The sequence below is a fragment of the Panthera leo genome, chromosome A2, assembly GCF_018350215.1.
Source record: "Panthera leo isolate Ple1 chromosome A2, P.leo_Ple1_pat1.1, whole genome shotgun sequence".
In the NCBI taxonomy this organism is placed as follows: Eukaryota; Metazoa; Chordata; class Mammalia; order Carnivora; family Felidae; genus Panthera; species Panthera leo.
The window spans coordinates 115,660,299-115,683,248 of NC_056680.1; the positions used below are offsets into that span (position 1 = coordinate 115,660,299).

The 22,950-nt window shown below is 40.5% G+C and overlaps 1 protein-coding gene across 3 annotated transcripts in view; it reads right to left on the bottom strand.

The window, feature by feature from the left end:
- The window catches only part of OSBPL3 (oxysterol binding protein like 3), a 177,887-nt gene that overhangs the window by 21,730 nt on the left and 133,207 nt on the right, over positions 1 to 22,950 (bottom strand). For all 3 annotated transcript variants that reach the window (XM_042920425.1, XM_042920435.1, XM_042920444.1), the window contains 4 exons: positions 16,540 to 16,674; positions 15,535 to 15,628; positions 11,660 to 11,910; positions 8,581 to 8,718 (listed from right to left, as the gene is read on the bottom strand). In XM_042920425.1, coding sequence (XP_042776359.1) covers positions 8,581 to 8,718; positions 11,660 to 11,910; positions 15,535 to 15,628; positions 16,540 to 16,674 — 618 coding nt within the window. The remainder of the gene's footprint in view (positions 1 to 8,580; positions 8,719 to 11,659; positions 11,911 to 15,534; positions 15,629 to 16,539; positions 16,675 to 22,950) is intronic.

Genomic DNA, 22,950 nt, shown 5'->3' on the forward strand with positions numbered 1-22,950 from the left:
ACTGGAGGGTATTATGCTAAATGAAATAAGTCAGAGAAAGCTATCCCATGATTTCACTCGTTTGTGGAATTTGAGAGACTTAACAGATGATCATAGGGGAAGGGAAGGAAAAATAAGATGAAAATGGAGATGGAGGCAAACCATAAGAGACTCTTAAATACAGAGAACAAACAAAGTTGATGGGGATGAGGATGTGGGGGGTGGGTTAAATGGGTAATGGGTACTAAGGAGGGCACTTGTTGGGATGACCACTGGGTTTTATATGTAAGTAATGAATAAAAAAAATGTAGCCCCACTCTGTGCCTATGGGATTTTTCAGGTCAATTTTTACTTCCAGCATGCTTTAGAAGCCTAACTCCTAAAATGCAACTCTCTGCTGGCCTTCATTGTCTTCCTTTTTATTTTTTAATATAATTATTTTTTTAATGTTTACTTATTTTTGAGAGAGAGAGAGAGAGAGAGAGCATGAGCAGGGGAGGGGCAGAGAGAGAGGGAGACACAGAATCCGAAGCAGGCTCCAGACTCTGAGCTATAAGTGTAGAGCCCGACTCTGGGCTTGAACCCACAAGCCTTGAGATTACGACCTGAGCCAAAGTTAGATGCTTAACTAACTGAGCCACCCAGGTGCCCCATTGTCTTCTTTTTTAATTGAACTCCTTTGGAGATACTTTTTCTCACAAAATGTTGCAAACCCATCCCTCTTTTCTCCCCACTGCCTCCGCACCCCTGCCGACCCCACACCCACTCCGGACTATCAATGAAAGCAGTGGAGTTAATTTTTAAACCTTGGGATCATATAAAACTAAATGAGGCAAGACAACACCCACACCCTACTTCTCCCCTCCCTTCCCCCTGTAGCAGGTGAGGAGCTATGGAATGTTCCCCCTCCCCCATAACATAGGCATATGTTAAAGTAAATTATTAAAAGGCGATCGTATTTATTCCTGCAGAAACAATGTAGTAAAAAATGCAGGATTCACAGTTTTGATCAAGAATTTGGCATTTTGTAGGTGGGGCCAAATGTAAACATTAAAGCAAAATACAGTATATACAAACTATAAACCTCTTCTGTAATAATTTTAAATCCCAGAAAACAGGGATAAATATACTGTCCACATGAATTACAAAAGAAGCCCTATCAGTCCATAAAGCATATATATGTCCCATAAAATTATAGGCAACCTCGACCTTTTAAAACTATTATGTCAAATACATGAATCAGTGCTTCGCAGAATGACTTTACATGGGTTCAAAGGATGTTTCCTGAATGAGTAAATCTCAACATTCACAGTATCAATGATTTTGCTTATTTGTTTTTTTTCTGGCTTAAAAAGGCCTTTGGGAGTGATTTATTTGGTGCACATTTCTTTTAAGAAGTTTACAAAGCTTCTCAGGAAAATGAAATTGGTGTCTTCGTCTTCTTCGATATATTTCCTCACAACAGGTATTTATTCATGAAACATTTCTGGAACATCTGCCATGTGCTACACTAAGTGTCAGGGAACAAGGGAGCACTTTTGGGGTTCCATAGATATAGGTCCTAACCAGGCAACATCATCTACTGGCCGAATGGCCTTGAGCAAGTTTTTAAACATCTTGGGCCTGACTTACCTCATCTGCAAAATAGGACTAATGCCAGTGACTTTGCAAACAAAAAGAAGACACAATTAACATGTCAGGATCATCCACCGGTATGAAGTGGGCGAAGACTAAATTTTAGCCATTTTTCATGAATAGTATTTCCACTTAGTTATCATGGTAACCTTGTGTCTTCATTCGCCTTATTTTATAAATTAGGAAACAAAGGACCTGTCCAATGCTACACAGTTACTAAGTGACAAGGGGTGGTGCTTTACACCAAGGTCTTCTGATTCCAAATCCAATGCTCTTTGCTTTATGTCCTAGCTGCCTCTCTATGGCTGTTCTCAAGGCTGAGCTCTGGTCACTTCCCAAAGCCTCCGCACACCATTAAGTTCCCATCTCGAGAATATTTAGACAAAGAATCTTTGGAGTCTGACCTTCTACTCTGAGTCTCATTTATTTCTTTGTAAAATGAGGTCTGAGGATCCCTCTGACTTCAAAATGCTCTAAATCTAACATCTATTCCCAATGTCTTCTTCAAATCCCAGCATCAGTGGATGTCAGCCAAATGGAAAAAGATTACACCAAGGCATAGACTAACTCAAAGGGCCCATTGAAAGGGGGTAACTCAAGGTTCGTAATTTAATCTTTGTTGATGGCAATCTTTCTAAAATCTACTGGAGTAGAGAATGATGGGCACAATCTAACCTTAGTATGGGATTTGATTGAGTTTCTATTCCTGTTATATCTTAACCCAGATGTAACCCAGAAAGGCATTGGATTTTGAGTTTGAGTCTGAACTGACCCAGTCCTGAAGCAGACACTGTCCTGTCTGTCAGGCTACTGGATAAATCCAATTTAAAGGGGTTCTTATCATCCCTCTCCACCATCCCAATCAAATAAGAGCACTTTCTAATTGGTAAAAATTCTCAAACATTCAGGAAATTAGTATATATGGTTTTTATTGTGCAGGTATTTATATGCATCTTTCTTTCCACAAGCCCCAAAACAGTGAGTTCCCCTAGTGGTTGAAAATTCTTATAATTTATCTGTATATCTCAAGACTTACCTAATCATTAATAATTTCTGATTAGAACCTAATCATTTTTGATTTATGCTTTGAATGTACTTTATAGAAGAGGCAAGTGGTATGGGGAGAGGCAGATGGGGAAAGAGTATATTTCAATATTTGTGTATTTTGTAAGTATATCTTTTTTAAATTTAGAAAAATATCCCTTAGCTACATCACTTCTGCAGCTGTCCAGAGACCTAATTTTTCAGTCTTCCTAGCTCCTGACTCGCCTCCTATCTTGAAGGTCAGCTTGTGGAAAAGAGGACAAGTGCTAGGTAAGAAATCATGCAAAGAGGGACCAAGTGGCCATTCCTCCCACAGCATTCGTCATTTACTAATCAGTAGAAAGAAAGAAAAAAAAAAAGAAAAAGCATATGATATGTCAGGCACTGTCCTAGTCACTGGGGATACAATGAGAAATAAAAGAAACAAAAACCTTCATGATTGCAAGATAGATAATAAAGAAATGAGTACATAATTTTTCAGTTGTGCCATGCGTTAAGAAGAAAGCAAGGTGTGAGGATGGGGGGATGGTAAGCGGGAGTGCTATTCCAGACATGGTGGTAGGGGCAGGACTCTACAGTGGAAGGGTCTGGGGCTAAGAGAAATAAGGAAGTTAAGCACGTGGGAAACTGGGATAAGTGCATCCCAGACAGCACGGGCACTACTCAGGGCTGGCAAACACTCCGTATGTTGGAAGAGGGGCAACAAGTGCCTGGAGCTGAATGAGCAGAGGTGGGACAGGCATGCTCTCTGGAGCTAGCATCTTGGTGGGGCTTTGTGGGGCCATGGCCAGGAGTTTGGATTTTATTCCAAGTGACAAGGGAAATCACTGGAGGTTTTAGAGCAGGTGTTACTTGCATTTTGAAGCAATCGCTCTGGCTGTTGGGTGAGGAATTGGCTATGGAAACAAGAGACCAGTGAACGAGTCTATCACAACAATCCCAGTCACTGATTGCCTTTGCTTGGGCTTGGAGGCTAGCCCCAGTGGGGGAGGCAGTGAAAATGGCTGGCTTTGGAAGGAAGGCTTCTGAAGGAAGACCCCAGGATTTGCTGATAAATAGGATATGGATTCTAAGAAAAAGCTATTAAGGATGACGCCAAGGCTGCTGGCCTGATCTTTGGGAGAATGCAACTGCCAATTATTTTCTATTCCCCCATGTTCAGAGTTAATCACCTGGTTTGACAAGCACGTGGCTTCTTGCCAAAACAGAAACAAAAACACGTGAAGCGAGGACTTGACCCAGACGTGAAAAGCACTGGTTTACTTGCCTTGTATTCCATTTATTGCTAGTTTTATTTGAACAGCCTGAATTTCCTTTCTGATAACGTCTTTAAATAAGATGCCACTTTAATCAGTAGTAACTAACTCTGCCTACTAGTAGATCAAAGAACCACTGAGGGGTGACGGGCAGGGAGAGAAGTGATAGGAGTGGTATTTATAAGTCTGTCCAAGAATGTATGTTCAGGGTTCTCTTGATGAGTAACCGAAAAGCAAGAAGGGCTGAGGCTGGAGATCAAAGGAAAAAAGACTTCATTTGAATCTCTTACATTTTAGTAACCTTCAGTAACTCCATTCAGCTTTTCTGTCACGAACTCTCAACAGTACATGGCTGGAGGAGGAGGGTCCGGGGGGTGGGATAAATGGTAAAAATGACTCGAACAGTGATCAGACAGCTGACGTTCCAGATAATCAGGGATAGCCACTTTTAGGTAATAGCTTAACTGCATATGCTTTAGATACCAAACCTCTCCCAAAGGTATAAAAAGAGAAGCAAAGTTAACTGAAATAAGTTTTCTGACCTGTCCAGTCCCTGATGAAGCCCTGAGCCAGCTTGCTAGCCCTTTGCCAGGCAGCAGGGGAACTGAGTAAGGAAGAACCTGCCAGCAGGATGCTTAGTCCCTGAGGAGAAAAAGGGGGAATTCAGAAAGGACTTCAGAAAAAGGAAGTCATTTTTGAATTCCCCTTTTTCTGAGCTTATTTAGACAACCGAGGCTGAATCACATTTCTTGGCACAAAGCAAACTCCTCCCCAGAGAAGGTAGAACTGCCAGGGGTTAGAACACAGGACAGGAATGTTTATGACTTACTCCTGAATGTTGCTCATTCACAAAGGCCACTCCCCAGACCACAGTGGGAGCTGGGAACAAAGTCCTATGTGGGTTTGGAGGATGAAAGGTATAAGTGACAATGGCAGGCAAAGTCCCAGAGTCTGATCGGCGCACATAATGCTCTATTCCCATTGGTAGCCAATGGCCTTGGCAGCTCTGAGTAATTACACTTACAAGAGACTCCAAGAAAGGTGAGGCAGGGAGGCCACCGGAATGGAAACATTCCAACATTTCTGGTGCAGGGCACTGGGAGATGCTAATGTTCCAGGCCTCCGTCTTCTTGCCTAGAATTGATCCTCACCTCATCTGCCACACAGAGGGTACTTTGAAGATCACATAAGATCCTGCACAAGTCCGAAAAGCATTTGCCTAGAACTGATCCTCACCTCATCTGCCACACAGCGGGTACTTTGAAGATCACATAAGATCCTGCACAAGTCCGAAAAGCATAAAGCACTCCGCAAACCTAACAGTTCATTTTTCTGAGGAAAATGTGAACAGCAAATGCTTTCTCTGGTTTCTGACCCCATGAGTCATTTTCATATTGCATTTGGGGGTTGCTTAGGTGAGAAACAATACAGAGGAGCAAGCTGTGATGCAGCCAAACTCTGCGAAGTAGCAATTACTTCAAATTTTTTGGCCACTGACTGGGTCGAACATCCACACCCCCAACCAAACCACAAAGCAACAACATTCAAAGGCTTCCGGAAAAGGACAGACACTGCTTTTCAAATCTAGAAAACTCAGTGGAAGAGCTGAATTACCCTAGTTTCCTTCCAGGTCCTTTCACTTGGATACATGGTTTCTATCAAGGTCCTTGTTAGAATAAACTTCCACCCTAAAATACCCATTTGGAGGTCCTACCCAGTTTATTAATCATTCGGTAAACTCTACTCACTGTGGAGAGGTGTAATAAAGCAAAGAAGGCCCCAAACTCTGAAAGCTGATGTATTATCACACGTATATAATGCACGACGGTAGAGTCACGCTGTCTCCATAAAGGGAGACTGTCTCCTAGGCCGGAAGCAGAAAGGGCCATCCTGGCAGGTGCCGGCATGAGACACAACAAACACCCTGGCACGCTCTTTAGATGTGTTAAATTAGGTCTTCTTGCACAACGGGTCAGCTGGTCATCATAAATAAGGGTGAGAGGGGGAGTGCAGGAGGCTGAAATGAAGAGTCTCCTGGTGGCCCGGAAAAGGAGCCCTGGACAAAACCCTTTCCACTCCTGGGGCAACGGGCAGCGGAGCACACCAAATTCCACAGCCACCTCCCCTTCTTATTGTACACATACCTGGTGATTAAATTCCGGGTTCCCAAGTGATCTGTTTATGGCGAAAGTATGCTGGGTCATGCGACCAAGGCCCTCTGGTCCCCGTAAGAGGTCTATTTTTTTATAGTAAATGCACAGAACAGCACTCTTGTTTATATATCAGTTTCCTAAAGGATTAGCTAGAGTGAGTCTGTGCCTGAAAGACTCATCCATTCTTGGGTATCTGAGGCCATAGGCTAAATTCCAGACGGGTGAAGTGGCTCCATCGTGAGCAGGACTGCTGGTGCTACCATAGGGACGTCAGCTGTGAGGACTCCCGGCCGCCTCGTGGCTGACTTTCTGTCAGAGACTCGCCAGTGACAGGATGCCCTCTTCAAACCACTTGAATTAGTGGAATAGATACAGTATATCTTATTTACTATTCTTGACACTGCATATTAGAAAGCACTTTAAAAGTTGCCTCTAAATATGAGAGCAATAACCACGTGCTGAACGTTTACCATCTTCAGTGCAAGTATTTTATATCTCAGTGTATTATTTCACTAGAGCCTTACTGCGACCTATGAATCGCAGCTAAGCACAATCATTCCTATTTTATAAAGACACTACTGAGGCTCAGAAAGTTTAAGTAGCTCGTACAAGGCCACACACAGAGCATGTGGTGGGGTTAGGGTTGGAAAGCAGGTCTACGTTACATCGAGCACACCTTCTGCTACTAACAATGACTAGATCTCTTTCTTGCTTATTTCTTTGGGATCCATTTCACGGAACCAAAGACGAAGTTATGTAATGCTCTTTCTGTCTTTGTGCCCATGTGCCCAGGAGCTCTGCTTTCTCTCTCCATGGCACCACTGGAGGTACACAAGCAGATCCAGAATTTGGCCCTGCCTTGTCAGGGGCTCATGGGATTGAAGCTCAGCTTTACACCAGCTCACGTTACTAACTCTTTCCTTATACCACTCATCCTGTCCTGATTGTCTGCTGTAGTCTGGGCTATTTTTGGCCTTTATTTTTTCGCATGAACGCATATAATGCCATGGTAACCAAATTATATTTTCATTTATTCTCATTCCATTTTAGCATTAGTATTTAAATAACCCAGTTGAATCTGAATCTAATTATCTTATCCTTTTAACTACTGATTTAACCCCCCACATCCCCAATATCAGTGTTTAATTTCCTGTTTTAGCTTCTAATTGGCAATCTACTAAAAATGTGCTTTGGGATTATTGTATATTCATTCTCCTTTGGGTTTCAGAGAACACTGCTTGTAATTTCTAGTTGAGACAAGCACCATACTCTTAAGTCTGTCAGCTATACCAGCTTTCCTTTCCTATCCCCCAAATGCAAATCCACTGATAAAGGGGGCAGCAAGACAACAGGAAGGAAAGCAATATTCTAGCAACCCACCCACTTTTCCTCAGTTTTCTAAGAATTGGGAGGAGAGAAACGTAGCGAAGCAACTGTGTTTCATGTTCCTGGGCTAACATTTAGGGACATACAGAGGGCGGACGTGTCCAGTCGCTGTCATAAGCAGGGGTGAGAGGATTATTTTTTATTTTCTGTATCAATGCATCCTATCTTAGCGAAATAATTCCATATTGACAGATCCTTGAGAGGTTCCCAATATTCCGCTATTACCAACTACACTGTCATAATAATGACAGCAGACACTCATCTAAGGCTTTATACTCCATGTATCAGACACCGTTCCGAGTGCATTGTAGAGAGCATCTCATTTAACTGTCACAAAGCAGTGTGAGGTCTGTACCACTGTTACTATTTCCACTTTAAGGAGGAAACTGAAGCTAAGTAATTTGCGCTGGGTTACAAACAAACCTGTTGAGAGCTAGAGCTGAGATTTGAACCTAGGCCAGCACCAGAGACCCTGGTCTTTGTTCCTAAATATTATTACCTGCTAATGCTTAGGTGGGCAAGTCTCATGGAACCTCAAGGAACTCAGGCTACATAAGTATAAAGTATGTTCATCTATTAGAGGAAGACCGACACTGACCCCAGCCCCCAGCCCACTGCAGTCTCCCCACACCTGGAACAAGGCTGGATATGTGTGACATGCTCGGGAAAGATTCAGTGATTAAATAAATACATGAGTGAATGGTTCCTCTTAAATGGAATCAAGAATAATGCCGTTATTTGATGCTATCCATTCTGATGGGGGCATTCATCCTCTAGAAGGACAATGTCAATGAGTAAGGGGGCATCTTACTTTAAACCTTAAATCACAGTTTGAAAAGTTGCCTCACTATGACTTTACACAAAGGGTGCTGTTGATGCCTATGGTCAAAGGCTCGCTCAGCTCTGCTAGTACCGTCATGTGCCTGGGGGCAACTAGGTTTCAGGTGAAGGGAAATCGTTCCTTCTCTTTATGTGTAAAAGCACTGTAATTATCTAAGTTGCTTAAAGCCAGTGAAAAGTGGACAATAAATATTTCAAAAGCAGATGTAATAGAAGGCGTAAGCGACTCCTCTAGGACCAGTGGACGAAAAGGGTGTACATAACAAACAGAAAGGGTACATATCCACCTGCTCTGAGAAAAACCGGAAGCCTTTGTCCTCGCGGATACACTCATAGGTTTCTCCAAGAACAGGATTGAAGGGCTTGCTCCCAGCTCGGAAATAGCTAGATGCATATGCTGATACAGCAAAGGCTGCCACGTACACCTGAGGAGAAGGAAGAAAGAACTTTATTATTTCTTGGTCTCCAAGAAATCGTTTTACAAACACACGAACAAAATAAAACCTTTATTTCTCTCTTTATGGTTTGTTTTGGAAAGCCAACAATTTGCCTCTGGTTTAGAGACCACCAAACTAACTTTGGCTTAAAGTTGCAGGTTTAAATAATGTCCATCTTAGCCTAGAGACCAGTGAACCAAACATTTTCAAACTGTCCATCTGTTCTGATGCCTAAAAAGAGGCTTTCAAGAGCATGATATTTATCAAGGGATCTACCCTGTTTTTGAGCTGTTAAGTTCAGTACCTCTAAACCTGATGAAATCTGAGAATCCTGATTTTCAGGAAGGAGAAAGAAGAAGAGCATAAAAAAAGCCAAACTTCCCCCAATCCAGGAACAAGCAACCCTTCCTAATTTGATACTGTAGAAACCTACAAACTCATTTTGACAAAAGAAAATCTGTGATAGTAATTCCCTGTCTGGGTAACAAGTCCCAGGACAGGGCACAGTGCCTTTAAAAGTGTCTTGCTTTCTGGGAGGAAAAATGAAAAATCAAAAGATAAAGGAAGGAAAAAACTATAGGTAAACATGAAATAAGCACTCACTGTGAGGCTGTCACCATCAAGTTCTCCTTTTGGGGCACCAAGGAGACGCGTTATTCTTTTTGCCTTTTTTGGCAAAGGGTGGGGTGCAGAACATTGAACCTAGTTAACAATCCCAATGTCTCCCCTTCCCAGCACATTTCATGAGGTTTCTTATATTGTGTGTGTGGGGGGGGGGGGGGGGCTGGGGGGGGAGGGAAGCTGAGTGTCTTTCACTAGTCATATAACTTTTCTTAAGCCTTCTGCAATAGGACCCACCTTAACCACTCACAGTATAGAATACTGCAGAGCATCTGGTTAGCTTATAAAAACTCAGTTCAGGAAGCTCAATTCTGTCTTTGATCTCAAAGTCCAGGTATCTGCTCTTCTCTTTGCTTCCCCATATGTGTTCTACTGGCTGAAGAAAGTTCACACTGTCTCTCTGGAATGTTGGATCGACCCTGAATCACCTTCACAATTTAAAATGTAACAACAGTGGGGCGCCTGGGTGGCTCAGTCGGTTGAGCGTCCGACTTCAGCTCAGGTCACAATCTCACGGTTCGTGAGTTCGAGCCCCGCGTCAGGCTCTGGGCTGATGGCTCAGAGCCTGGAGCCTGCTTCTGATTCTGTGTCTCCTTCTCTCTCTGCCCCTCCCCCATTCATGCTCTGTCTCTCTCTGTCTCAAAAATAAATAAACATTAAAAAAAATTTTAAAAAAAATAAAATAAAATGTAACAACATTTATGACAGAACCTGGTGTCATCCATAATGCTGGGTGGGGGGGAGAAGTTAGGGAGGGAACAGGCACAATGAAGCATCCTCCTTTGAGGCAACATGAGAGAGAATCTATTCAGGGGCATGAGCTGACCTGCAGGGCAGTAAACCACCCAGGGACGGGGTTGCTGCACAATGCCTTCCTGCACTTTCCCTTCCAGATGCATTGTACTTGAATGCAAAGCCTTCCCTCAAACTCCTTCTCAAGGTCAATTCCACCAATCAATCAGCTGACATCCTAAGGGGCTCTCAATCGCCACAAGAATGAAACACCTTGAAGAATATTTTCATCTTCAAAGCCAATCTTTTCTTTAAAGAAAAGAGCTGTCCACGAATGTTGACTTTTCACACTTGCTTTAGAAGCTACTTGCCTCCCTTTGTTCAGCAGAAATTCTCTGGGAAAGGGTAACAAAGAAGATAAAACACACACACACACACACACACACACACACACACACACACACAGCTTGTTTTTTTCTCTCCTCTTATTATCATTAGGATCAAGAAAGTCTCTTTGATGGAGAAGTCCCTGGAGACTGTGGACCTACAGCAGGATGTCTCTTTCATCCATAGTTAGATTTCCCCTTCATCTTCAAATCACTAAAATAATGAAGTTTTAATGAGGGTCAAAACTAGGGACTGCTTAGAATTTAGAAAAGAATGGTGTCCTCCATCAGTGCGAGGATGACTTAGGGTTAGGTCCATGAAGCCCAGGGGGTGTGCCGACTCCGATATGGCCCATCAGTAAACACCCAGGACAGAGACTCTGCATTTGGGGGAAGACACTGAAGTCCCAGCCTCCCATCCAAACAATGACCTTACTGTGGAACAGGTAACATACAAGGGAGCAAAAAGAGGAAAGAATACTCATTTTCAAAGAACAAATTCAGCTCGTCACAGAAAGGGCTGATTTGGCCATCATCTTATAACCATGGTCCCCTTATCTCCACCCCATAAGACAGGAGAAGGATGAGAAACACCACTGTTTCTAGGCTCTAAGTAGAGCTTTTGAAAAAAAAAACAAAAACTTACTCTACAGAATACGAGTGGGGGTGGAACAATAATGTTTCTTACGTAAAAACCCCGAATGTTATTTTTCAAAAATCTAGTTGCTAGTGGGACAACTCCCAAAATAAAAACATTCTCAAGGGAAATTTATCCTGGAAAAGAAAAACAGCACAAGAAATTAAATTCTGTCCACCCGGGATAGTAAAAATAAACACGCAGACAGCCCTCAAGACAATGTTTTATAGCCAGGCATAACAGAACCATCACTTGGAAGGTTCTGGAGAAAAAGGAAGCGTAAAACCACAGAGCAGAACTACCCACAGGCACCAACTGTCACAGAGAAGCTCCCCCACATGGCAAATCTTATCGAGGTGACTGAAAATAACCAGGCACAGGGGAACTAGATGTTGGTGAGAAATGAACCCATTTCAAGGATAACCCAAAAGAAAACCAGAGGAGCCAGGGAGCTCTGACCCTGCCCGTCTTAGCTTTGCCGGGCCCCCCCACGAGGGGCCGGGTGACTCCGGAGCAGGGGCCAGACAGCACAGACGGAAGAGTGACTCCTCACCATCCTTTCCAAGGCGCTGGGGACTTGTGCGGCCTTGTCCAGAAGCTCGCTGTACTCCAGCTCCTCGCAGAGCCGCTGCAGGGTGTTCAGCGGCTCGTTCAGCTCCACCGGCATGGCCACCTTGGACAGGTCCTTCCCTATGTTGTTCCTCAGGATGTTCCACAGGCTGATGTTACTGGCGTTGGGACACGGAGCTGGCAAGCAACTTCTTCTTTTGGACTTTGCGTCCCCACCGCTTTCAAGCACAGGCCCTGAAAGGGACATCAGCCTCACTGTCTCTAGAAGACTTTTCATTTTATTATTTAGGTAAAATCAAACAAACTAACAAACAACAAAACAAAACCGTGAATAAAACCTGACCCGACAAGTACTCAAGTTTACTATTAATCTCAGTTATCTGGAATATGACCAAACGTCAGAAAATAAAAAGAATTCTGCACGGCTAAATGAAGTACCCAAAATTACACGCACTAAAACTCACGGAGTTTATTCGCAAGGGAAGTCTTCAAGTTCCTGCTCAGACGCTAGTGACTCACCGCTTATATACACTTATGATAAAACTGGAAACTAGATTTCTATGCTCACAGCAGTTTACTATTTATACCTTTAAACTCTTTAAATTTTTAAAAAGCACTTGAAACCCTGCTTAACAACGCTTTTAAGCTCTTTTTAAAAAAATCATGTCCAATTCTGATAAAAAACAATTGTGCTTACTACAGAAAAATGATAAGGGAACTAACAGTCGTCCATTATCCCACTACCTGCACATAATGGCTGTTTATGTTTTGGAGTGTTTTCATGTAGCATTTTCTCCATCCATATAGCTCATATAGCACGTCTAGTTTTATGTTCTGCTTATTAACGTAACTATTTCTCCATGCTATTCAAAATTCTTCCAAAATACCATTTGTAATGACTGTAAAAAAAAAAATTCCATGCTATAGATATGCCATAATCGACTGAATCATTCATCTACTGTTGGACTTTTAGATTTGTTTCAGTGTTTTGCTATGATGCAAAAAAAAAAAAAAAAAGTATTCAATATTTATATTCTTGATATTTGATTATATCTCTGAGTATTTGCTTAGGATATATAGACATGGAATTACTATGTCAAAGACTATAAACATTTTTAGACATCTGATTCAGATGATCAGATGGCTCCTCAAAAAAGATACATTGATTTCCCATTTATCAACAGCATATGTGTATCTATCTCCTGAGGCCTTTTCAGGCTTGTCATCATTCATGTTGAATTTTTGGCAAATTGTTGGGTGGACGGTGTTATTTCCTTGCTTTAACTTGTATTAAAAAATTCCTAGTAATTCTTTCATGAATATTTCTTCTTTTCTGCATCATCTGTTTTCCTATTTACATATTAAGGCATACATTTTTTGTTTTTATATTTGTTTTACAATCAAATCCCCATTTGACACTGATCTTTAAACTTGGTCCATGTGGTTAGCTGACACATAAAACACTTACACTTTAGGTATTTACATCTATCAATCTTTTCCTCTGTAACAACTTCCATTGACTCAGGCTCTGAAATTCTTTTCCCATCCCAGCTGAGCCTATTTTCAAATAAAATCTTTTGCATTACACCAACACATGAGAAACAGGCATTTTATTTCTACATATTTATTTATTTAAAATGTTTAACATTTACTCATTATAAAGCCAATCACTCTGAATAAAGAGGCTGCTTTGAGGAACAGGAAAGTATGAAACTGGGGTCACACTTTATAGTCTCATGTTAATCTAAGCATCCAATTAATTGTTGAATTGGTGTAAGCAAAAGTCTGATTTACCCAAGTAAACAGCTGCAAATGATGGTAGTTTTTAAAAACAGTTTTCCATGTAATCTCAAAATAGTTTCTTTGATTCTCCTAATCCAGATTTTGAAACAACACTAGATGAGTGACTACTACCAATGAATGAATAATACCTATCTAGCAAGTCTTCAAGCATTTTACATATATTATCTATTTTTACATATACTTTACATACATTATCTCTTAAGTACACATAACCAGTGAGTGCAGAGCTGAGGTTAACCAAGGAAGTCCAGTCATGAATCTATATTCCTAACCCCTGAACCTCCCACAGCACCCATCATGGTGATAGATCCCAATATTTGCCTCCTGATTTGGGGAGGAAGAAATTAACAGGAATCACTCTAAATATCTAGCATTTACTATAGGTTCAGAGAAACTCTAACATCATAAATTATCAAGAACTTGATCCAATCCCTATTTCCTTTTGTAGGCAAAGCTGTGTCGTATGATGCTAAGGTTAGGTCTACATCCAATCTTTTCAGTAGAGTACTGACGTTTAGAAATCTAATCTTCCACAGAGACAGTTAAACTGAAGGACACCTATTTTGCCTCCAAATTCTGCTGATGAAGAAAGCTGGGTTTGGCCCAGTGTTTGCTGAAGCCAAGGCAATGCACTGATCACCATTCCAGCCAAATGGCTGTGGAATAAGATAGAATGAGCTTTGACTTCTATGCTTTTCCTGGCTGATGTCACCTCAGCACAGCTGGAGTCTTAGGGCAAGTCTTCTGTTTCTAACCTTGACCTCTGAACCCTCTATTCCTGTGCTCCCCTTGGCCCCTCCCTCAGGCCTCAAAGAGAAAAAGACTTCAGCATTTGTCCATCTTCCTCATCCATAGTGGGAGTGCCATTTTAGTGTGTGTGCTGTTTGTCAAAGGGGTGTGATGTTTCTTGATTTCTCTTTCAATTCACCTACTTGTTTTTCTAGAAAAACAAGGAGCTCCTACATTATTGGTCTTCTCCTTTGAACCATTGGACTTTTCCACCAAAGTTCATCTCTCTGGAAACATTTCAAGCAAGATAGAGCAAAATGAGCATCAGACTTCTAACAGATATGATGCTAAAAGGATGTACTTCCAGAAAATGGTAAAATGACCTGCCTTTTTTGTGGTCCCCAAAGTGTAGGCTCTTTGGCATTCATATAAAAATTCATCATCATATTTCACACATACTTTCTGAACTGGGAAGCACTAAAATACAAAAAGCCCCGACATGGTCCCTATCCTCTGGGTAGATATGAAAATAGGTGGTGCTCTGGGTACCCAGTATGTGGCACAGGCCAACCTGGAGACCCCGAGGCACACTGAGTACCAAGACTGGGAATGTCTGATGCTACAGGACCCATGCAGAAAACTGTCCAATGGGCCAATTCTTCTTAAGCACATTTTCTGAAACAGACTTCAGTATGCTTACTGAACTCCTAAATCAGAGCTGTTTGGGGATAGGCAGACACTCTAGGTACCCCACAATGCAAACTAACATTTCCTTGGCATCGTTTTGCTCTTGGGATCAAACAGTAATAAAGGGATGTCTTAGATACCCTGACGGCCCATCCCCCCCTTCTAGGAGGTAGCCATTTGTTACTTTTAAATGTGTTATCTTAAAGAATCTGAGGTTGAATTACCACTTAGATCAGGTGTTCTTATTACATAACCCTTACAGAATTCCTAAAGCATGAAAACCACTAGATATCTAAAGGCAAAAAGCTATATTGTAATGTGTTTGCTGAGAGAATGTTTGACCATATTAGGGGTATCTATTGCACTAATTTTTGGTATTTATATGATAACTGGTATACCCTTACTTTATATAAAATCAAATTTTTCATGGGCAGACAAATTTATTTGAATGAATATATATTTCACATGTCAGTGCTGATTCCCCACCTAGATTATATAAACCTCAAGGATGGGGACCATGTCTTAATTTTCTTATATAAAACATGTTACAGTTCTATACCTGCAGAAGATACTCTATTAATGCTTATTAGTATTCACTGAAGATGCAATCTTTCAGAGATCAAATAATTTAAATCTTACCCAAGGTCTGTCTCTCATTATCTAAATCATTACTGAGATTGTCTAAGGAAAGATTATCACTTATGTCACTGACATAGGAGTCATCCTCAGAAATCTATGGGAAAAGAAAAATACATTTGAGTAAGAATAAACAAACCAGATTTTCATTAAACCTTTACTCCAAATCATCAAACATTTTGAATCCCATGTTAAAAACCTACAGAAATAATTTTGGATTACTTTCATAGAGGTCCAAACGCCAGTCTGCCTGAAAGCCGTTCACGGCAAACACCTGTTATTAAAATTTTTATACTTTCTTGAGCAGTTATCACAAAGAAAACACTCAAGATCTTAGTTATTACAAAAAATTCTTATTATTTCAGACTGCACTTTCAGAATTTGCTAGTGTTTGCACAGAATAATTATAATTTGTCTTTCAACTATTTGTGGGGGAAAAAAAGGATCTTCCATGGAAATTAAATAAGATTAGTACTTCTATATGAAAGGTGTAAAATTATCAATTCACATTTTCACAAAGCAATGCTAACTATGATACTTGCATATTTAGGAAAGTATGATTTTTATGCATCAATATAAAACCGTATTATTATATATTATAAATTAATTATTATAATAGCCATATTAAAATAATTATAGTAAAATAATTGCATGTTATAAATTAATATTGGTCAAATTCAGTGATTAAAAAAATAAGATACTAATTTCCAAACCTGTAGTAGAAATATTACATTATGAAATAGCTAATAGTCAAAATCATTAACCACTAATTGAAAAGAGGTATAACAAATCAAGAAACAGAAGTGAGGAAGTACCCAACACCTTCTACTTTTGCAACCTTTTCCCTGAGGTCTTGTTATCTTTTCATGTTCTCTGGGGGGGTGGGAGTTACAAGAAGATCCTCAGAATGCAACGGCAGAAAGAGCCCACTGAGTTTAGTGTTTCTAAACAAATGAGTAAAGCAACAAAAGAGATTTTGAGGCACCTAACTGAAAACAGTGCTCAAACCTCATTTTCTGAAGAGCTTGGAGATAACAGAACTTCCTGTGCATCAAAAAACTCTGAAAGGGAGTCAGTGATGGAGAGTCTACTTTCATTGGAAAGCTGATGGACCAGAGCTCGGTTGTCATCTCTGGAGTTTTCCTATTTGAAACACAAACACAAAAATGCATATAATTAGAAACAGTCTCAAGAGAAGCAAAAATAAACAAGTGATTTCGCTGCATGATACACAAGGTCACAGGTACATGCAAACAAGCAGCTCAAAGCAGAGGTCAGCCCCAAAGTCAAGGAGAAGCAAGAGTCACACAAAACAAAATGAAAAACAAAAGTGTCCCCCACACGGACACCTCACTTTATAGGCACTATCACTGCTTAGGCACCTGCAACAAATCTCAAAGCAAAAAGAAACTGTCCAAGGTCAGTCTCGGTTCCAGTTAAGAGGGGGAAAATTCTAACACTCTCTGAATCATATCCTCTTATTCTCTACCACTGCAGGATGTTTCTTTTCATCCTAAAATTTCCTCTGAATTGTACTCAATGTATGTCCTTGCGTGGCTGATTTGCAGCCACAATGCCTTTTTCTGCCTCCACGCTTTCCCAGAAGCCAATATGCTGTTCTCGAGGCGTCCCTTGACAAATACACAGCGTGTTTTGGTCCAGAAGTGCCCCTGGTGGCAGATCATTCTTTATTCATGGATGAATGAGATAAATTCTCTTTGTCTCTCTCCAACCACAAATGACTCTGAGAGGGATGGAAACTCCCAATCCCCTTTATAAACCTCTCTACAAACAACATAATGGGGTTTCATGATTTTTCCATCTTGCATGGCCCTCCCTTCCCTACTTCACTGGGTCTAAACTTCCCCGCGGGGAAAGTCCTAAATACTTTGTTTGGAAATGTGCATTCTATTCAATTTGCAAGTGAAAATTTAATACAACTCAACAAATTGAGCAACTGCTTTATGCTGGCTTTGGAGAGATATAAGGATGCACTGGCCTGAAAGAGTGGCGCAAAGAATGCACTCAACACATGAGACCAAGACTGTAGGAGAGAGGGAACTACAGAAGGGAAGAGGAAGGTGAGGCTGATTCTATTTCGGGCTTTGGTTTGGAGGGAGAGGTGACACCTTGAGGAATGTTCCCCAGTCTAAATTCCTTCAATTCAGAGAAGATTGTTGCCCTGAACTTCCCTACAGTTCACAATTCTCATGGGGCTGATAAAGGAACAGCTTCTGCATCATACGTATGTCATAAAGGAGTCTCAGAATATTTGGAGAGCAAAAGTTACAGCAGATTATGTCTTTTCCAGAAGTTTTATGAGTTCAGGATACGCTCTTCAGTCTCATAAACAAATTATATCCAAGATGGGGGTGCGATAACAGAAGGACCATAGCAGATTTTTATAATTAGTAAAGGACAAGTGGTCCCTTTATGAAATGTTTACTTCAGGAACACATTTAAATGGGTATCCCTTCCTCTTGGATTCTTCCTATGGAAGACACCTGGTCATTCAAAGGTCTTACCCATTTTAATACCCATAAAGCCTTGCGAAAAGCAGGCTTCTTTTCTGCCCTGACAAAGAGACCGCGCTCTATAAACAAGTGCCATAGCTGTCACCTTCAAGGGAAAGGAATGTCTCCTCAAAACAGGAGACACCATAGTGAATGACTGAGCTCCTTTAATGCTCACTGAAACAGCAGAATCTTCCTGTGTCTTTTGGTGTGTCGCTGCCACATAAGACTCTAATGATTTATTTACTTGTTCTGTTCATTAATTCATTACTAGTCGCTCCTGCTCTCTATCTTCCTTCTCCTAGTTGGATGGATCAGAAGGATTTCTTGGCTCATCAACAATGAAAACAATATACCTAACGCTAGCCCCTTCTGACGTTCTACCTCCAGAAACGTCCTATCAATACCCACTGAAAAAAAAAAAACTCAGTGGGACTGCAGCAGCCCCAAGCCTCAGCATACTACCTTACACACACAGGACCGCACTTGTTACATATCAACCTGCTCGGTTCACTTCAACAATTTCCCCACGAGGTTGGAAGGCCTCCATGGTTGTCTATCATTTTTTTTAAATCAAGAAAAGATAAACAGAAAAAAAGGGAAGGAAGGGAACACTCATAATCCTATCACACTAAAACTACTATAAGCATTTTTTAAGGAAATATAAACTTGTTATTTTTTAAATTTTTTAAATTTTAATTTTTAAATTTACATCCAAATTAGTTAGCATATAGTGCAACAATGATTTCAGGAGTAGATTCCTTAACGCCCCTTGCCCATTTAGCCCATCCCCCCTCCTACACCCCCTCCAGCGACCCTCAGTTTGTTCTCCATATTTATGAGTCTCTTAGGTTTTGCCTCCCTCCCTGTTTTTATATTATTTTTGCTTCCCTTCCCTATGTTCATCTGTTCTGTGTTTTAAAGTCCTCATATGAGTGAAGTCATATGATTATTTGTCTTTCTCTGACTGACCAGTTTCACTTAGCATAATACCCTCCAGTTCCATCCACATAGTTGCAAATGGCAAGATTTCATTCTTTTTGATTGCCGAGTAATACTCCATTGTATATATATACCACCTCTTCTTTATCCATTCATCCATCGATGGACATTTGGGCTATTTCCATCCTTTGGCTATTATTGATAGTGCTGCTAGAAACATTGGGGTGCATGTGTCCCTTCGAAACAGCACACCTGTATCCCTTGGATAAATACCTAGTAGTGCAACTGCTGGGTCGTAGGGTAGTTCTATTTTTAGTGTTTTGAGGAACCTCCATACTGTTTTCCAGAGTGGCTACACCAGTTTGCATCCCCACCAACAATGCAAAAGAGATCCTCTTTCTCTGCATCCTCGCCAACATCTGTTGTTGCCTGAGTTGTTAATGTTAGCCATTCTGACAGGTGTAAGATGGTATCTCATTGTGGCTAAAACCACTATAAGCATTTTGATACATTTCTCTCCCATCCTTTTTATACATATAGCTTTGCTTTAAAATAATTGTGTGTGTGTGTGTGTGTGTGTGTGTGTGTATAAACTTATATAAATATATAAAACTGGGGCAAATGGAACTGAGTAGTGAACATGTTCCCCAGTCCATTGATTTATATATAATATATATTTATAAACTTTCCCTAAACAACACTGTACCATAGTCATTTTTTCAAAATTAACATTTATCTTGAGGATAAGAGTAACATGTTTAAAATGGAAAATAAAGAAAAATGTAAATAAAATACCTATCACTTAAAGCCTCATTGCCCAGATGTGGCCCCTATTAACCTGTTGGTGTATTTTTTATTAAAACGTGTGTGTGTGTGTGTGTGTGTGTGTGTGTATGGTACATATATGTGTATGCGTGTATATATATTATATAAAGATACAGATTTAAGTTTGAAAAACTAGATCACACTGTAGTCTTTATATAGTCTGCTATATTCATTTAACATTATATTACGAACTTTTCCCCAGGATGTTAGCTTCTTGAGACATTAACTTTAGTTCATAGATAATACTTTGTTATATATGTGTCACAAAGTGACACTTTTATGTATTAGAAATTAAGGGCATTTCCAAATTTGTAAAGATCATGAGCATGTTTGCAAATGTCTCTTGTAAACAATGAGATAATACTTGTATCTCACTATTTCTTAGAATCAGTCCTCAGAAGCAGAATTACTAAAAATGTTAGAGGTAATACATATATGATTTAATCACATTAACACAAGAACCTCTGTTTTCTCTATATCTTTAAGGGCATAGAATACTATAATTTAGAAAAGCTGTATGTTAAACAAATTGTTGTAATTTGCATTTCTTTGTTAAGAATTAGGTCTAACATTTTTTTCTTAAAAAAATAAAAAACCTATAGAGATGTTGACATTAGGGGAGGGTACATCAGGGTGGATGGGACCTCCCTCTGCATTTCTTTGCACTTTGTTGTGAATTTATAAGTATCACAAAGTCAAAAGTTTCAAAAGAACTGTATGTATTTGGGTTTTTTGGTGAATTGGGTCCCTTTCTTCATTTGTTTATTGGGGTCTTAAGTTGCTTATTACTTATTAATTATTTACATATTAAAGACATTATCACCTAGTTAGCATTATCTAAGTCTGTCATTTTCACTGAAAATATTTTTCCTAGTTTATTATTTGTCTCTCATTTTTCCATATACACCATTTCTTTCCTAAAACAAAGGTCAGATCTCTTTAATGTGTCTTTTGCAATTTTTCTATTGCTCCCAAATTTAGAAAGTCCTCCCTACTCTAGCCATTTGATAAATATTTACGTCAATGGATTTCAGTTTGAGTTTTTATATTTAACTCCAATTCACTTACAATTCATTTTAGTGTGCAATGTGAAGATTTAAAGTGCTCAGTCAAAAGATCGCCTTTGAGCTGTGCCAAACGAATTTGTTGAATAATCCATCTCCTGCCCATTGCTTTTTTCGTTGCTTTTATCATGTGTTTGTTTCTTTTATGTGAAATGGTGTTTACGTCTGAGATAGTTTTTCAGTCCATTCTCACACCATCCCCAGCATATTTCCACTACTGGCCTGGCACATTTCCTCACTATATAGCAGGTGTGATGTTATTGAGAAAACACTGTGCTTTGGGCTCACCAGATGTGGACTGACATCCCGGCCAGGTCTCTTATTAGCAGTGTGCCCTGGGGGAAGTTATTTAACCTCTCTGGTTTCCTTGTCTCTAAAATGAAAACTACCGTCACCTACCTCATAGAATTGTGGTTAGGTTTTCGTGAGTTAACGCATTCAAATGCACATGGAATAGAGCAAACAGATAGGCAATTGAAAGAATTAAATTCCCTGCTTCTCTTTCAGATGTATCTTCAAAGTTCTTGCCTACTTAAGTCTCTGAAATGGACTGTAGATTAAATAGAGTATTACCACCCAAAGTCACCTAGCCTTTCATTTGGAACCTAAAATAATATAAGAACTAATAAGCTGAAAGTATTAAATATTCACATTCAAAAAGATAAAGTATGAGAACTTACTAGAATGTGGGAGTCATTTCGATGGGAGATGGGTAATCTGAGCAACTCGAATGGAAGGTAAGGGAAGGGAAGTACAGAAAACAGAGGGTCCTAGGTTGACCTCACTGTGGGGACTGCCATTCCTTAACAGATTGCTTGGGGTGTCTGTGAGCTACCTAAGAAAAATAAACAGGAATAGAATTTTTAAGCTCTTGGGGCGGCCACTTCCAGTCACTCTCTGGTTTCCTGAAGACAAGAATGGCTTTTCCATTTCTGGGAAAGTGAGCCTGAGTCACTCAGTGAAAAGCAGGATAAAACATGGAGAATATAAAATTACAGAAAGAGGAAACAGCAAGGACGACATGCCATCAATTCAAGACTTCAGTCTGGTGTGGAAAGTGTGAATTTGGGGGACACTACTGCTCCTCTTCCAGGACAGTTTACAGCATTTAAGCCTTCAGGTACATTCCTTGTGAGATCAGTTTAAAAACATGCATTTAAAAAAAAATTTTTTTTAACGTTTATTTATTTTTGAGACCGAGAGAGACAGAGCATGAACGGGGGAGGGTCAGAGAGAGGGAGACACAGAATCTGAAACAGGCTCCAGGCTCTGAGCTGTCAGCACAGAGCCCGACGCGGGGATCGAACTCACGGACCGCGAGATCATGACCTGAGCCGAAGTCGGGTGCTTAACCGACTGAGCCACCCAGGCGCCCCAAAACATGCATTTTTAAAAGACTGATTCTGGTTTCCTTTCCAAAACACAAATAGCCCCAAGTATGCACACTGAGCATAAGTACATAGAACCATAAATGAAGTGTCAACTTGCTTAAATAAATGTAGTTGGTGGAAATGCTATTTAAAAGGTAAGCACTGGGGCACCTGGGTGGCTCAGTCGGTTAAGCGTCCAACTTCAGCTCAGTCATGATCTCATGGTTCGTGGTTTCCAGCCCCACGTCGGGCTCTGTGTTGACAGCCCAGAGCCCGGAGCCTGCTTCAGATTCTATGTCTCCCTCTGTCTCTGCCCCTCCCCTGCTCAAGCTCCATCTCTCAAAAATAAGTAAATGTGTAAAAAACTTTTTTTAAATAAAAATAAAAGGTAGGCATTGCCTCCCAATAGACATAGAAACCCCACAGAATGCCAGTGTTTGGTGGCAAAGAACACCCATGATGGCCAGTCGTAGAGACTGAGCCCTGCTTCAGCTACTGTGCAGATTCAAAAGAAAGCCCAACTGGGGAGCACATTTCTTTGCCCAGGCCTAAAATGAATGTCACCACAGGTCATGTTCGGGCGTTCAACTTTAAAGACCATTCAGTTCAGGTATGGGTTTAAATGGCTGAGAAGATCTCTTGGTGGGGAGGGAGTATGTAGAGGAATGTCGTGGTCCACCACTGACACACATCTCAGAAGTAGCA